Source organism: Gekko japonicus, unplaced genomic scaffold (assembly GCF_001447785.1).
Source record: "Gekko japonicus isolate JY-2015 unplaced genomic scaffold, Gekko_japonicus_V1.1 scaffold1332, whole genome shotgun sequence".
NCBI classification, from domain to species: domain Eukaryota; kingdom Metazoa; phylum Chordata; class Lepidosauria; order Squamata; family Gekkonidae; genus Gekko; species Gekko japonicus.
In genome coordinates this window covers 498,747-516,490 of record NW_015167089.1, presented here as the reverse complement: position 1 = coordinate 516,490, position 17,744 = coordinate 498,747, and the positions used below count along the sequence as shown (strand labels likewise).

The window sequence follows — 17,744 nt, the reverse complement described above, 5'->3', positions numbered from 1 at the left end:
CAGGAATAGTGGCAGATCTGCCTAGCAGAACTTTTGAAATACCATGAAATGGCAGATTTCTGCAGAGGCGGTATAATGTGTTCTCTCTGTCTCATTTTAATCAGTGGACTGATCACTCTCTATATCTTGTGCAAGCCTTTTTGGATTGCCATATATTGCCACCCATTTCTCTGGAAATTTGCTTCATCTAGCTACATCTGAATCTTCTTCTTGCTCTCTTCCTTAAATCAAACTTACAGTACAATCCTGAACAGACTTACATCCTGCTAAGTCCATTGAAGTCAGTGGGCTTATGAGGATATAACTCTGCTTAGAATTGCATGCTTTAGTCAGGAAAGCATGGCTTTTAAAAGAGAGGTTAAAATAATAAGGGAATAAGTGTAGGAATGGGATTTTTCTCCACACATGACAAATATGTCAGAGCATGCAAACATCCACTGATGTTCCTTGTGTATCACTCCAAAACAACAGGTTGTGCAGCCATCTCTTCTTCTGCCAGGTAGCCCCTGTACCCCAGAGGCTCCTTGGCACACTCGTAGCCCTCAGTCAGAAGAGGTAGGGTTGCCAGCTCAGAGTTAGGAAATACCTGGAGATTTGGGGGGTGGAGCCTGAGGAAGGAGGGGTTTGGGGAGGGGAGGGGAGGGACTTCAGTGGGGTATAATGCCATAAAGTCCACCTTCCAAAGCAGCCATTTTCTCCAGGTGAACTGATCTCTGTTGCCTGGAGATCAGTTGTAATACCAGGAGATGTCCAGCCACCATCTGGAAGTTGGCAAACATACAACAGGAAAACAGAGTAATCACCAAAGACAGTAACACACTGTGTATAGGCTCAATAAACAATGAACATTAGAACCAAATTATATTTTTGTGATTGTTATTGCATAGTAATCAAAATAACGCTTTATCACAGTGCTGGTCAATCGCCACGAGGTTCATGACTAACGCTATCCGGATCTTAATGTTGGGATATGTAAGTATTCAGCATGTGTGATACATGGGTAGCAATGTAAACAGATCATGCCAATCTAAAGTGACAGATGTCAGAGTAACTGTCAGTCCAGGAGACCAGAGCAAACCAATTCTGGCTGGTGCAATGCTGATGTCTTATCAGAGTGACTCAGCAGTTATATGATTGGTCATTATGTGTATATAACTGTGAATGTACTGTACATTGTGTGCTGACTTGAATGTTGACTGCTTGGCGAAGCACTTTGACGGTGAGAGCTGTGTCTTGTAAATAAACTGCACTGTATATAGTTAACCACTAAACCTGAGTCTGTAGTGGGACTTCAGCAGGGTGCAATTGGACTACTAGAATCCAACGGTGACCTGGAGATGCAAGGAGCGCACTCCGCGACACTTAAATGATTGAAGGCATTATAAGAATTCATTTTGGTTCCGGCACAGACTTTTTGACTCTGAAGAAGAAACCAAAACAGCTGATCTGGATAGCGTCAGTCATGAACCTCGTGTCAATTGACCAGCACTGTGATAAGATAAAACACAAAAGGGTTTTGGACTTTTGTTTGTCTTGTTAAGTTATATCAGCAGTGTCAAGGTCAAGCCTGAAATGTTATGGTGGTCGGAGTTTTGGAGACTGTTGTTACACCATTTATATCTGTGTTTATGCTGTGCGCTCAGTCATGATGCGTCTATAAGCGTTGTTTTGATTACTATGTGATAACAATCACAAAAGTATAATTTGGTTCTAACGTTCATTGTTTATTAAGCGTATACATGGTGCGTTACCGCCTTTGGTGACCACCTGGAGGTTGGCAACCCTCCTCTTGCTGTGGAACAGCTGAGTGGTGGTTGGGCTCTCCTTTGGGCTTGCCACTCATCACCTGAATGGCTGACAGGAGTTCCCTTTTGACCTGGCCACGAATCAGCTGAGCAGCAGGTACAGCTTTCCTGTGGGCGTGGCTGCCGATCAGCTAAGCCGCAGGAAAGGCTTCACGGGGGGGGGGGCACCCACCCAGAGGCTGAAATGCCCATACAAGTTGAAGGCCAACTCACCACCTGAAAACCAGATGCATTTTAAGTTAAGAGATAGTAGCTGTAATTCAAGCATTATGGGTAGTGTGTATCTGAGGGATCTCAAGCAGAGCCGACCCGAGGTTTTTTTGCACCCTAGGCGGGCTACCTTCTGGCACCACCCATGCACCCAATTATGGGGTTGCCAACCTCCAGGCAGAGCCTGGAGAGAAGGAAGTCCTACTTCTCTCCCCCTTTAGGCGAGCGAGGAGGCGGCGGCGAGGTTTCCGGGCACCCAAACCAAAACACCCCACATTTAGATTTACAAAAGCCGACCCCGGGCGGAGGGGGAAGGCGAGGTGGCCTTGCGTTCCCCTTTCACGCCCTCCATGCCACGTGGCTGGGAGCAGCAATAGCATGCAGGCTTTTGGCGGTGGGGAGGCACAGTTCGGCACCCCATCCAGGACCCGGCGCTCTAGGCGAATGCCTAGTTCACCTAGTGGGTAAGCCGGCCCTGATCTCAAGAGCATAATCTAAGCCCTGATATTGTATTTATGGGTAAAGCATCCAAATATCACCTTAATCGTACACATTCACATTTTTAAACTGAAAGGTTTTAGGAATGAAATTTTTTAACAATTTGTTTTTGGGAATGAAGCAAAGCCACACTTACATAATTTGACGAATTTTTCACTTTGTTTGAAGAGGGGCTTCTGACTACTTTTTATCCCAAATAGACAATGAAGGTCTTTTTTACCATCAAGTAATATGTCTATGACAATAAATAGCATGATGATTCCTATAATGAAAAATGACACTTTTTTCACATTTGATAATAAGAAAACGCAAATATAGCCAAACCTTGAGTTCATTCATCCCAAGACACTGTGAATTAATTATCTTGTCAGAACGCAGATGAAGGTTGCAACCTGGAGCAATGCAAAGTGAATCCTGGTTCAGTGCTGATGCATTAAAAATAAATGTAAGGAAAAGGACAAATTGGGCATGCTGAAAAAGCAATTTTGTGCAAAGGCAGATCAATGAAGCCTGCATAGCCCTCTCATTCCCACTTCACACACTTTATCCCTTTATCTTCTAAGTCAACATTTATAACTAATATGTTATGCTTCCCAATTCCTCCATTACTCCTTTTGTAGATATTTTAGGTTCCCATTACAGCTTATCAACATACAGTTCAAAGTTGAATTCATTTCTCAGTGTTTTAGTAACAAAAGTATTCAGATCAGACTTTATTGCGATAACCAACATCAGAATATGAGTAACAATGCGGTCCTAAGTAGAGTTATAGCCTTCTAAGCCCATTGACTTCAATGGATTTAGAAAGATATAACTGTGTTTAGTATTGTATTGTAAGAGCCTGGAGAGAAACCTCTGAAGATGTATATCATGTTTCACAGTAGCTGAGAAATTAATTTACTCTGACATCTCAATAGATTTATGTGTCAGTTTTTGTTGCCAGATTTGTTTGTTTATTACGTTTTAACATGAATTTATCCAGAGATGTATCCTGTCTCCTCATAGTTTCTGCATCTTATGCTGCTGCTGTCAGTTTCTGTTTACCACTATGTTGCTGGAGGCGACATTTTGTAGAATGCCTTTGGTTTCTTAAACTAAACAATTACGATTTTCATTTCATATTCCAGAATCAATTTAAAAGGTGAACACTACATATCTATCAAGGAGTGCAGCTCTATCCTTTTAAAAAGTGTTTGGGGAGGTCTGACGAAAAGTAAAGTTCCTAAGCCATCTGTTACTAGTTTGAATCTATTCCATAAGGATCCGATCATCAGATATTTCAGTGTTCTATTCTAAAATGTTAACTGGTATGTCACAGGTTTGTCCACTTCTTCTGCATCCCTTGTAATTAATACAAAAGGCTGAGCCTGAAACTGAGACTTCTGATAAACATGCATAGGGTTTGAACTGAATGACCTTCAGACTTTTACATGTCTTGAAGGAACCATACCTATGATTGCAAATTCGCAATGCGTTATTTTTTACAGCCTTACTTTTATGAAAAGGGTGTTTCCCTATATAAGATGCCATAACAGAAAGACAGTACAATAGACACGAGAAGAGAACAGGAAGTAACAGCCACACCTGCAAGAAACCAGAAGAAACAAGAAATTTGCCACTAGCTAAGTGATAAAGAATGGAAATACAAGATCTAAACACAGCCAGGAATTCTCTTGTGTGAGCTGAAAGCTCCTCCACATGCATGGGTGTGTGTGCACAGAATGTTTTCCTTCTTGGTGCCTCCTTTTGCAGAGCCTTGGGTACTGTTTCAGGGGATTCCCCAAACTTCGGGAGATTTTGGGGAAAAGGAAGGTGATGAGGAGCTATAGCCTGAGGGGATGGAAAAGATCGGGGGTGAACACAAACTCTTTAGAACCCAGCTGTGGTCTAGAAACCACTCTTCCGTCTCCTTAGCCAATTGAATCCAACTTATTCTACTGGATAATCAGGGGAAATTCAAGCTAGGGCCACCTTTGCTTTGCTTCTTGAAGCTCTGCTGATTTTACCCTGACCAAGACAGCCCAGGCAAGCCCAATCTCATCAGATCTCGGAAACTAAGCAGTACTCTGGCGAGTACTTGGATGGGAGACCTCGTTGACATGCAGGAGGTAGGGGCAGCCTTTATTCAGCCACCTCTCTGAATATCCTCCAGGCCCCCAATAGGGGGTCAGTCACCAGAGGTCGCCATGACTTCCAGGTGCACACACACACACACTCACACGGATATTGAAGCTCTACTGATTTTAATCCATCGTTAAGGTTTCAGTAAGTCATTTACATTGGAAGATTAATATTGGGGGGTGGGTAGGGGGTTTTAGCAATCAAGGGTTTCTATAAAGCATCGTTTGAATACAGCCCAGATTTTCAACCATTTATATAAATTGGAGGGCGGGATATAAATTTGATAAAATTAATTAATTAATTAACAAGGGTAACTCAGGAGCAGCTTTTCCCCTCTTTTATGAAAAAAATGTTCACCCAAATTAAAGCTATGTACATATCCAAGGAGTTGATTAATAGAACTATACATTCTCCTTTGTTGTTGTTTTTTCATCCCCTTTCTAATCCTCTCTGACATCTCTTCAGTAGTTGATCATATCTAAAATGGCTATACAATGGTTAGATTCACAGTCCTAGTGCCTGTTAATCCCAAAATCCAGTTCTTATACACGCACAGAGAATCTAGTGGTCATCCCTTTATTCTGTGGCTGTATTTTAAAAATTCTGCATACCTGACAACACAGAAAGCATCTAAATTTCTGCGTTCTTTTAAACTATGGATATCAACAAAGTGGAGAAAGCAAACAGGAAAAGACTGTGAAACGCTAAGTTATGTTTTATGGTTGATGAGAGTTCAAATGAAGAAGATTTGACAGCTTCTCTTGGATGAGAACAAACATACCTAAAAGAACATCAGACCTTTCTCGAGCATAAGTTCCACCAGGTACAAACTTATAAGCGGTACACCACACACAGAAGAACACTCCCAGCAGGTACACAAGCACTGCTGTAGTCATTACTTTTACAGGATGCAAACAACTAACAAAGCTCCCAGTTATACGAGGCCACGTCCACATAGTAAAGATGGCCAGGACGTCGCCAGCAAGAGCTGCCCCCCATGTTGGTAACTTCAGAAGACCTGCAGCTCCGGCTGCACCTATAAAGGGGCAAAAAAAAGATGGTGAGTTGTAGAACATCACTCTGTTTTCCCACTGCACCAAAATATTTCATGGGGCCACAACCAACAATAAATATCACATAATAGCATTATAACACCATAACTCCCATTTAATATAATAAAACAGAAGCAGGCAACATCTGCCCGTGATGATGTTGGTGTGGAGACAAACACAAGGGTTGGGGAGAGATGGGGGCCAAACTTGGCCAGACACACAGGGAGCAAACAAAGTCCGGCAGTGCTGCCACCAGCACCTCAGAGTCTCACCTCTGGCCTGTCTAGTGACTCTGCAGGTCCAGGAGGTAATGACAAGCATAAGACTTCTCCCATTCTGCTGGCCCTAAGCTGCAGGGCTTGTCTCAGTTACTTATGTGGAAGACCAGCCCCATGTGCAAAGCAAAATGATCTAGAGGGCTGCTGCTCAGCTGATAGTTGCCTATCCTGTTATAAAAACATTCCTATAAAATAAGAGTCATGGTAAACAGCAGTAAAATTGGAAAACCAATACAACAAAAACTTCCCAAATGTTTCTGCATTCCACTCCACACACACACACACACAGGTATGTTCCGCCTTAAGTAGGCCTCATTCAGGTCCCGGCTTTGCCACAATGACCTAAGGCCTGTCATGACCTTTCAGTCTAAGCCACTTCATAGGGCTGTTTTATTTATTTAAAACACTTTCATGCCACCTTTCCACCCGATTCAGGTTCCCAAGACGGCGAACAATCAAAACGTGAAAATATATAAGTAAAACAATGAAAAATAGACAAAACATAACACATCGAAGGGCAGAATAGTCAATGAGAATCAGAGAGGGAACACCGTCAAAACAGAAGGCCCTTTCTCAGGATGTTGTCTAATTTCAGGTGGTGAGGGGCCCTGAAGCAGGGCCCCTGAAGATAAACACAGTGGTCAGGCATCTTATAAAGATAAAATAGAATAAAAAGGGTCACAGTTAGGACACATCGTTGAAGAATGTCTGGGTCCTCTATCGTGCACCTGCATGGCACCAATGAGAAGACCCTTCAATAGACACAAATCCCTATTTAACTGTGTGAGAGCTTGTTCTAAGAATGGCTTCTTTAGCTACAGAATTTGCCTCCAACTAACATTGTCATATATGTATTCAGTCTGGCAAGGACCCAAGCCTGGGTCCCTCTGTGTCACTACCCCTTGGGCAAGCGAGCAGTGCTCACACCTGTGGGTCCTCAAGGCTATCTGCACACAAGAAATCAGACCTGGGTAAAATATATATGAAGGTTTATTAAACACTGTAAGAAATAAGACATCACTAGGCAACACAGTCCCTACAATCCTGCAGCAAAAAAATAAGAAAAGCTAACTTCTCTATCTAATACTTTAATATCTCATATTAGATGGCACACCTTTTAGAATATCAGATTCCAGGCTAGAGGCTTAAGTGTTGTCTTAAGTGTGTCTATGTAGCAGTCCATCGTGATGGGGCTTGGCATGATCAGAGCCACTGCCCAGCTGAATTATAAAGTAAGCATGGCTTCCCTCTCGTCTATGGCTTAATTATAGTTTTTGGCCATCTGGCATCAGGTGGTCTCCCAAACCCAATCAGGGAGCTTGCTTGGTGGAACCCTCCAGAAGATGACGATATCCACTCCTGCTTCCCCCCTCCCATCTAGTTACAGAAATGAACACAGGTTCTCACAATTAGGCAATTACCACATTCTTTAATTCAGCCTTGAAGGAGATGAGGCGGCAGGAAGGCCCAATTCTGCACACCTGCAAGCCGGAGCAGGCCGGCTAATATTCACATTATTGTGTGGGGGAACATCAGGGTGCTTTGCCTCACACAGTCTGCTTGCCCTTTCCCACTTTTCCTGAGTTGTGAATAAATGGAAGGAGTGGTTCTAAACCATCTCTCTTGGAGAATGAGGTAGATATTACAGTATAGCTCCAAGATGGAAGAAGGATATCTTCATTCTCTGACAGGAACCCATCAGGGGGAAAATTAATTTTAGAAATATCCTTTAAGTTTTGGTAGAGTTTATTTTGATCTTGATATTGTTTTAATTTAACAGGATTGTTCGATAACTGAAATTCCTTATATGTGAACCTTATAGGTTTTTTCACTGATAAACAGTCTGAGTCAAACCAGGACATGGGACTATAGGAAACTGCAGTTGTAGGTTTGGCAAGAGAGTCAAGCAAGTCTATTAATTGGTGGTAATAAGAAAGAGATTCTATGGGAGATCTTTACGAGGTTAAACACTGCTTCAGAGTAGAAGCTGTATCTGATTCTAGTAAAATGCATAATTTGTTCTCTACGGTGGATGTCCACCTTCTTTTCCACAATGTGTGCTCAGCGTTATTTTGTAAAATAGAAAGGTCATTAGGATAGAAATTATTTTTACAGACCAAATTAACTTCAAGTGAGAGGTGGTCGCTTTCAGTTTTAAAGCCGATGGAAAATTTACTAATAAAAGGAAATGTGAAAGGCGAGCAGATACCGTAATCTACTACACTGCAGCCTCACATAGAAACATATGTAAATTCATTGGTGTCGGGAAACTGAGAGATACCATTTAAAATAAAATTCGACCCTGCCGTATTAATCAGGGAGTCTTTTGATGCTCTAGAAAGAGAAAGGACGGGGGGGGGAGTGATTCCTCATTCTCCTCATAGCTCAATTGTGAGCTCAGTGTTTTGAGTTCAAAAACATCCTGCGAGCAGTTTATCCAGCACTTATTAATTCACTGTACCAAAGCTGCTGAGAAGTTCAGAAGAACTGGCACATTGCCCCCGTCCATCTGCAAGTGAATACTGTCTACCAAATGAGTATGGTGTTGCCAGTTTATTAAAGGGTCACACAACATGTAATTGAAGAATGTCTGGGCTCTCTACCCCCTCACTTGTATACAATAAACTGGCTATGGATCAAGGTTTCCAAGCAGGCTTCAGTTCCAACAATTATCACAGTAAAAGATTAATTGGTGTTTTCCTGCCCCTGACCTAACAAAATGTAGTTGATTTCTGCTAACTACTAAATAAGGAAATATTTACATTTTATTTCGTTGTAGTGAAAAAAACAAAATGGAAGCAAAGGTTCTCTGGGAGTGCAGGTAAACATGCAAGGCTTTGAATTCCTTGTTGTGGAGTATCAACATCACGTCGGCAAAATTAGCCTAAATTAAGAGTCTCATGCATCCCAAGAAAGGGGGGAAACTTGAAATGGCCCATGTTCGTTCCCAGCTTCTCAAGTAACACATCACGTACAAGGACTATATAGTAGGTGAGAACAGCAAGTCTCACTCCGTACCTTTAAGAGGCTTGAGGATTTACAGCAAAATGAAGTATGCACAAAATTTATTCTTACCTATAAGGCACCAACCACAAAGGGCAAAGGGAGACCAAGACCAAAAGGAAAACATCAGCCCGTGAGCTAGCCCCAAAAGAACTGCACCTCTGTACATTGACACAAAAGAGAGAGGAGAATATTAGCACATTTTTGTACTGAACAGCTGGGGGGAAAGGTCCCAAGCCAAAACTAAGCTCCACTACACTGTTTTTCTTCCAGGGAGAGAGGAATGTGGTGGGGTGGCAGGTAAGAGAGGGAAGCTCTAAAGGCAACTGCCATCTGGACTGAAGAATGCCCAGTCCCCCACTCTGACCTCTCCTATAGATTCTTTAAATCTCAACTGCCTACAAATGATAGAGGTTTATAAAATTATGCATGGGGATGGGGTGGAGAAAACTGACAAAGCGAAATTTTTCTCCCTCTCCAGGAATACTAGAACTTGAGGGCATCCAATGAAGCTGATGGGCATTGTGCGGTGGATTTAGATTGGACAAAAAAGAATACTTCTTACATAGTAAACGTCTGAATACCCAGTTCCAGGAGGCAACATCAGGGGAATGCCTCAGCCTCTGTGCCCTGTTGTTTGACATCCAGAGGAACTGGTTGGTTGCTGTGAAACAGGAGGCTGGACTAGATGGACCACTGGTCTGATCCAGCAGTGTTCTTGTTATGTTCTTATGTCACACTAAAACAAGGTGTCCCCCCACCAGTCAACCCCAAACCCTAACTAAAAGCCAAGTAAAAAACCTCGCTAAGCAGACGCTGTTATCCAGAACCATAAAATCCCTGTATGAAGAAAAATAATTCTTCACCCTTCTTAGGCTGAGGATGGTTGACTCCCTCCCATCTAGTGGAGTTCCATGGACTCTGACTGGCTGATAATCACTTGGATTTCCAGGAGGCCTAAATTAAAAGGATTGGTTCAGAGCCCTGGACGAGTGGCAGGACTTTTGAGGATGATTGCCACAGGAAGCAAATGCGGTAGGAACTGGAAAAGCACTTGGACAATCAGTACTGTATGATTAGATAAAACTTGCCAAATACTTCCTATCCATTTGAAGTTTATAATATTGCACTAGAAAAGTTCTCAATATTATGACATAAGACAAGAGGAAAACAGGTTTTGCCTGTGCTCCCAAATGTGTCCCAGGATGCAGCCTATTTATATTACCCCAGAGAACTGAAGGGAATTAATTGATAATCAACTCCAGTCCTAACTGCAGGGCCTCATTGTTCAATCCCATGAGCTCTATATTGGGTTCCATTTTTGGCCAGGATACAATAATATGCAAGACAAATTCTGTCTAATGTTATCCTGCCTTTAAATGGCCAGTAAGCATAAATATGGAAAGAAAATACTTAAATGGTTTAAACTTGTTAAAAATACTTATATTTAAAACTTTAGTTCTTTTTCCTATAAGAAAATAAATATATTTTGACATAAATTCTTTGGATCTAGAGAGGCTAAGTTTGTTTCTATTTGCACACAAGACAGTTTCAATTTCCCTTCCAGTGGCAGCCCTACACCCCCCCTCAAAGGAAGAACCATCATATAGACAGCAGGACTCCATAAACTACCAAAATTGGCTGCACATACACTAAGCAAAAGTGTCTCTAGGTCCAAGCCAAATATTTGGAGGTTATACATGGAGGATTTTCCAGTTTATTGTGTCAGCAGTAGATCTGTACTTGATCTATGTTTATCATTGCCAAGTTAAAGGATGAGGAAGCCTATAAAAAGAAGAAAAAAGACAGTGCGAAAGCAATGGAGAGAAACTGGAATAACCAGGTGAAGTTATGCCCTTAGCACTGCAATCCTAAACAGTGTTACATCCTTCAACACCCACTGGTTTGAATGGACTTAGAAGAGTGTAGCTCTGCTTAGGACTGTACTGTCAGTCACTGTTCAGTGGGTTAAGTTTTGGAATTCTACCAAAGTTTGAAATGGACAAGAGTTGTCAAGTACTCAGAGTATTCACAAAATTAATTGTGACCAGGAAGTTTTGAAGCTCATTGTGCCAGAAAGGTAGGTTCTGCCTCTTCCTAAGAGCAACCAATGAGAGCTAAAGGAATGTTGGGAGAGTGACAGTTGGAAAATAGCAGTTAAGAACAGCAGTTGGGAGTTGGCAGCTGGGGAGTTGATGGGGGGGGGGGATATCTGTGAAACTGCAGAAGAGCTACTTAGAGAAGGCTGAAAATAGCCAATTTGTACCCAAAGGATCCCAGTTGCAGGAATAGGACCTAAGTTCAATGGATGTGAAACGCTACTTATATCTTACTTTCTTCGGTGTTATGTTCATACCATAAATAAAAGTTAACTTAGTGTTTTGCTTAACCCAATGAGGGCTGGGCTACCCTGTCATAGAACATAAGAAAAGTCCTGCTGGATCAGACTAGTGGTCCATCTACTCCAGCATCCTGTCTCACACAGTGGCCAACCAGTACCTCTGGAGAGCCAACAACAGGACATAGAGGCTGAGACCTTTCTCTGATGTTGCCTTCTGGCTCTGGGATTCAGGGGTTAATTGGCTTCTGAATATGGAGGTTACCCCCAGTCACCATGGCTAGTAGCCATCGATAGACTTATCCTCCATGAATCTATCTAATCCCCTCTTAAAGCTGTTTATTCCTGTGGCCATCTCTATTGTAAGACAGAACCTCTGTCCCTGATTGTGTTTGCCCAGGCCAATTTGAGAAAACACACAAAAGCAGTCCTGTAGAGTTGGAAACAAACAAACAAAAATTATTAATTAATAAGGAAGAATACAGATTCAAAGGTTTTGGAACCTTGAATACCTAACAGATTCTTCAAGTGTTACAATGGGTGAAATAGCATTTTATACTTCACATTACATCAGAGAAATAGAACAGAATTATTGGTTCCATCAAACATTGTCAAATTTCATCACCTATTTCCCATTGGGTTAAGACCTGGGGGGGGGGGGGTTGTTCCCAGGCAGAGTTCTTCTTTTCCTAACAGAACAATACACTTTTCTTTCGGAAGCTATGAAGTTGCATGTTGTATCTATATAACTGATATGGTTACAGAGTGCTTACTGTTCTTCATTCTAGCTAGGTTAACTCACATTAGAAACATGCGCAGTTGTAGCTGGCCAGAACAAGCAAGGTCATGGGTAGCATAACTGTGTATCGGCATTTCAGCCTTCTTCCCAGCATGCATTCAAACAACAGTCACAAATGAACCAAAGTTAATACCTGAATACATTCATGATGTCAGAATGATATGCATTATGGAAGTGCTAAGCACACCTACCAAGTCAAACCTGTTAGGCAGTGGTAGAGTACAAAGTGGTTCATAAAATGCGTACAACACTATGTCCTCTGGCAGCAAATTCCACATTTTCTCACCTCTAGTTATTTCAGAAATACCTCAGTTTCTCCTTTAAAACCAATTAATTAACTACATGAATACTTGACAGCAGAGCTTTTTGAAGGATAGGTAGGAGAAAAACATTCAAATTTTGAGACAAATCAATGCAACTGATAAAATAGTTTACTGAATCACAAAGAACTGAAACATAGAAGAAAATTAGATGTCTATTTTTAAGACTCTCTATGATCTATGGAGGGCACTATCCACACTTTGCACTAGTTACAGAATTCTACAAGTCAGACTCTATTTCTAAAATTCAGCATCCATTGTCCATGAGTACATATTGTCCAAAAATAATGGAACAGAGAACAAAAAGTTATTTCAAAGAGGAATAAAAATTAAAGACATCCCAGAAAAGAATGTGTCAGGAAATTTCTGTTCAGTCCCTTAAAGAAAATCCAAAGCATCTTCTGAGGAGATCGGCTCAGTTTAATCCCAATATTTGAATAGGATCCATAAACACACAATTCCGAACTCTATGGTTCTCAGTTTTGACTGTTTTAAAAGAATGTCAGAACAACAGTCCCTTACCCATGTGGATTAGGATCTGGTCCAGGCTGTGGATGTCCACTCACTGCCCATCTAGAAACTAAAGATACTTCTCCAAAAATCCATAATGTGAGAAGCAGAAGGCTGCCAAAAGCTGTCCCTGACATAAACCAGTTTGGCCTAGGAATCATTTCCTTTGCTGTATTTATGTTATGTGCTTCTTTTTTCTCATAAAAACCTAAAAAATCACAACAAAACATGGAAAAGATTAGCCCTGTAACACAGGTATAAAAAGTAAGTGGGAATTTCTAAGGCTATTTTCAAGCATTTTAAAAAAATTATTCAAAATATTTATATCCCAACTTAGACTCAAAGTGGGAGTTGAACAAGCCAGGATGGGAAGTTGCCATTTGATCTCCCCAGGTCTGTTACAGACAGGGCTATTTTTGGGCAGGAACGCACAGGAACGGAGTTCCGGCTGCCTTCAGAGTTGGCCACGCCCACTACAGCCAAAACCTCTGTGTGCATGGGTACAGAGGGAAGGCCTGGAGAGCGACCCCCGGTGACTCTGAGGCGGGGGGCGGGGGGGCTGGAAGGATGGGGAGGCATTTAAATGCCTCCCCGTGCCTTCCCCGGCTTGTCCAAGGGCCAGCTTGGGGCCCAGGCAAGCCAAGGGAAGGCATGGGGTGTGTGGCCTAATATGCTAATGAATTGTGCTGTCAGGGGTGTGGCCTAATATGCTAATGAGTTTCTGCTGTTGGGTGTGGCCTATTATGCTAATGAGTTCCTACTGGGCTTTTTCTACAAAAAAAGCCCTGGTTACAGACCATCTTCATGGCCACATTTTCCCACCATTTGGCAGCCATGTTGCTAGCATAATATACAAAGGAAAACATTTTTAGATCTGATTTCACCATTGGAGAAGCTTATATGTACCGATGGGCTACATGTAAATTTCCCCAACAGGACGAACAGGAACTCCCTGGGGCCATTTCACACCAGGAAAATGACTCCAAGGGGAAGGCTTAAGTCTCTTCTACTTCCACCTCTGCTCTATGGTCCAAAACTGAACTGGGCCCCACTTGCCTAGGAATTAAGTTCCAAGCATCACATTCTCAGAGCGTATCTGTCAACAGGACTCAGGGAGAGACCCAGGAACAGTACATTGTGTATATTTACCTGCATATATTCGCTCAAGAGCAGCTATGAAGCCAAGAACCAATATAGTAGTATTGAACATCTTACAATTCCAGACTGGATTTAATGACGTATACCAAATCCGAAGAACAAGAAGAAGAAATTTTCCCAGTATAAATCCCCAGATTCTGCAGTATCTGTAATCAAATATTCATAGTGTAGGCAAAATTAGTTGTCGTGTATAGAAGAAGAAGAGATTGGATTTATACCCTGCCCTTCACTACCCAAAGGTGTCTCAGAGCGGCTTACAAACTCCTTTCCCTTCCCCTCCTCACAACAGACACCCTGTGAGGTAGGTGGGGCTGAGAGAGCTCTTTGCAGAAACGGCTTTTTCGAGAACAGCTGTGCCAGAGTTATGGCTTGCCCCAGGTCAACAAGCCAGGTGCAAGTGGAGGAGTGGGGAATCAAATCCGGTTCTTCCAGATTAGAGTCCGCACACTTAACCACTACACCAAACTGGCTCTCTATGCTCTGACAAAAGCATCTTGTCTGGTTCTGACCATATCAAAGAAGACAATTTGCTTTTTTTCTTTACAGTAATGCATATAATGCAAGTTTCACTTCTGTACACAATACCTTTGCAAACTGTTCCCAGACCACCACATTACTGTCTGGACCACCAAGGAGGAAGAAACACCAACAGACAAAATCAAGAGTCGAAGAGGAGCGTTTGGAGCTTGGTATGAGGCTATGCTTCCTGTGTAAAGAAACATATTTTAAAATAGACAAGGACACAATACAGCTGCAGTTAAAATACCTTTTATCTCCCATTAATTCAATAGCGGAGTTAAGCACTGCTTGAATGTCTCCAACTGAAATCAATGGGATGACACATCTCTCGGCTAGATGACACTGTCGGCCGCTAAAGGTGGCAGCTCAGGCAAAACAAAACACAAAAGTGCTGGGGAGTGCATCCCCACTGCCCAGGGTAACCGGCTATTAGCAGGTCTTCTCACTAACCCTTCTGCCAAGAGACTGAGCAACCAAGTCTCTTGGCCCATTGGGTGTTAATTAAGAAGTCTGCTTTGCGAGGTAGTAGGACACTTGCAGGTTGAGTTCCAAACACAACTACTTTGGTAGCTGTAGCCAATGTAGGCCAAACTACTGGATTTAGATTGAAGCCCCCAAACCCAAACAACACTAAAGGAATATAATTAATAAGGTTTAATAAAAGAAATGCGCAAAAAGGTTACAATGTAAGAGCATGTGCAAAGCAATGAAAACATAATAAAATCTTGAACAAAGTTTGAGTCCAATGGCACCTTTAAGACCAACAAAGTTTTATTTAAGGTGTAAGCTTTTGTGTGCAAGCACACTTCCTCAGACAAACAGAAACAAAATTTCTTCAAGCCTTACATACAGGAATGGGGGGGGGGAGCATCAGGAAGGACCAGTCAGACTTAAGATGCATCAGTGAAGCTGAGATTGGATCAAGGCGGCAAGATCCATGAATGGCAGCAAATTAGCACACAAATGCGAGAGCTAACAAACAAATGTGAGAGCGAAGCCTGAGTCCAGTGGCACCCCCAAGACCAACCAAGCTCAGCCCTGGGTACGTGGGAGAACAGAGAGGCTCTGCATGTGGAAGGCCCCCTGTGTGCCTCTCTGCAAAGGGGAGCATCTGGCAGAAAATGCTCCTCGTCATCTTTCACCCCCCAATGCCCTCTGTGTATGCATACTAGTCATGTCTGGCCTAGAAATAGGCCAGATTGTAGTCTAGAAACGTACAACAAAACAAGATGGAACAGAGCCAAACAAAATGGTTCCTAGCAGCAAAAAACAAGTCTGAACTCGGTACGTTGGGGAGGTGGCTTTAACTAAAAGTTTTCCCTCCATCCAAAACAAAGAGATATCTCTCTACATAAGGGAACCCACAGGAAAGAAGATCTCCTCCCCAATGCAAGATTCCAACACCCAGGGCTATTTTTGGGCAGGAACGCACAGGAACGGAGTTCCAGCTGGCTCCCAAGTTGGCCACACCCAGCAGGAACTCATTAGCATAATAGGCCACATCCAACAGCAGAAACTCATTAGGATTGGCTACATTAGGGGTGCGTGGCCTAACATGCAAAGGAGTTCCTGCTACAAAAAAAGCCCTGGGTTTTGACAACAAACAGGGTAAACAGAATCACAAGCAAAAGGTGGGTGTGGCTGGATAACCACACTTCTGGTAACATGTGGGTGCGGCCTAATGTGCTAATGAGCTGTGCTGTCGGGGGTGTGGCCTAATATGCTAATGAGTTCCTGCTGTCGGGTGTGGCCTATTATGCTAATGAGTTCCTGCTGGGCTTTTTCTACAAAAAGAGCCCTGCACACCTGGTTCCTCCCTTCCTGGTCAACTCACCCTAATCACACAACTGGATAGCCTTTTCTCTCCAGCAATCAGGGAGCATCAGTGGATCGTTAACTTCTCACATTGCTAGCCACATTCCAACAGAAACATTAACAGTTCCTGTTGGCGCCAGGAAATCCATTCATCCACACAGATTCAAAATATGAAAACATCTTTGTCTTCTCCTGGGAACACTACTCAGAGATTCCCTTGCACATTGTTCTGGTCCCAGTTAATCCCTTCAGCACATTGTTTCAAGGGGCAGGTACAATAGCATGCCCTCAGATCCCATTTTTTCTATAACTAGTCAGCCCCAGCTCCATTGAGGTGCATCTATCCTGGTTGCCTACTGACAGGTCACCCCCAAATTCACAGTCTCTGCTCCATGGACTCCTGATCTCTTGGATAGGTAAAGTATATCCCCCCCCCTATTATTCCCACTCTGTACTTCCATTATCTGTGTGCTTGAGTTAACATGGGTTTTATTTCTGTATGTGTGCATTTTATTAGGACTTTCTTCTTTTTAATAAAAACAACACTTTTGGTTAAAGCAATGGATTGGTTATTAAGAGCAACGGACTGGAAAGATCTCTGTAAACATAAGTAGTAGACCGTCGCTAATACCCCACGTCTCAATGAGGTCTGCCCTTTAGCCAAATTCCCCAAGAAACTGAAGGCAGTGATTCAGCTTCTTAAATCTGAGCTTGTAGGGGTAACACATGTGTGGATGCACACTTCAAATATATAGAAACAGATTTCCTCAAATATTACATACAGGTAGGGGGGGGTTCTATATATTTCTGTTTCTATATATTTGAAGAAGTGTGCATCTACATGTGCAGAATCTCTGTTCTCACATGTACCCAGGGTTGAGCTTGGTTGGTCTTGGGGATGCCACTGGACTCAGGCTTCGATCTCACATCTGTTTGTTAGCTCTCGCATTTGCTGCCGTTCACTGATCTTGCCGCCTTGATCCGATTTCAGCTTCACTTATGCATCTTAAGTCTGACTGGTCCTTCCTGATGCTTCCACCACCACCACCACCACGACCCCATCTTCCTGTATGTAAGGCTTGAAGAAATTTTGTTTCAATTTGTCTGAGGAAGTGTGCTTGCTTACACCTTAAATAAAACTGTGCTTGTCTTAAAGGTGCCGTTGGACTCAAACTTAGTTTTGCTGCTTCAGACCAACATGGCTACCCACCTGAATCTATGATAAAACCTAAATTGCTAACCTAAAATACTTATACAAGCTTTGATTCTGTAATTCAAATGTTACCTGACTAGACTGAGACACAAAGTCCAGAAAAAG

General features: G+C 42.5%; 1 protein-coding gene across 1 annotated transcript in view; it reads right to left on the bottom strand.

The window, feature by feature from the left end:
* Window positions 1-17,744, bottom strand: part of CWH43 (cell wall biogenesis 43 C-terminal homolog) — a gene marked incomplete at its 3' end in the record, with an annotated part of 29,687 nt that overhangs the window by 4,974 nt on the left and 6,969 nt on the right. The window contains exons 3-9 of the mRNA XM_015412869.1: window positions 14,678-14,798; window positions 14,084-14,238; window positions 13,945-13,950; window positions 12,947-13,142; window positions 9,040-9,128; window positions 5,416-5,670; window positions 2,650-2,775 (exon numbers count right to left, since the gene is read on the bottom strand). Coding sequence (XP_015268355.1) covers window positions 2,650-2,775; window positions 5,416-5,670; window positions 9,040-9,128; window positions 12,947-13,142; window positions 13,945-13,950; window positions 14,084-14,238; window positions 14,678-14,798 — 948 coding nt within the window. The remainder of the gene's footprint in view (window positions 1-2,649; window positions 2,776-5,415; window positions 5,671-9,039; window positions 9,129-12,946; window positions 13,143-13,944; window positions 13,951-14,083; window positions 14,239-14,677; window positions 14,799-17,744) is intronic.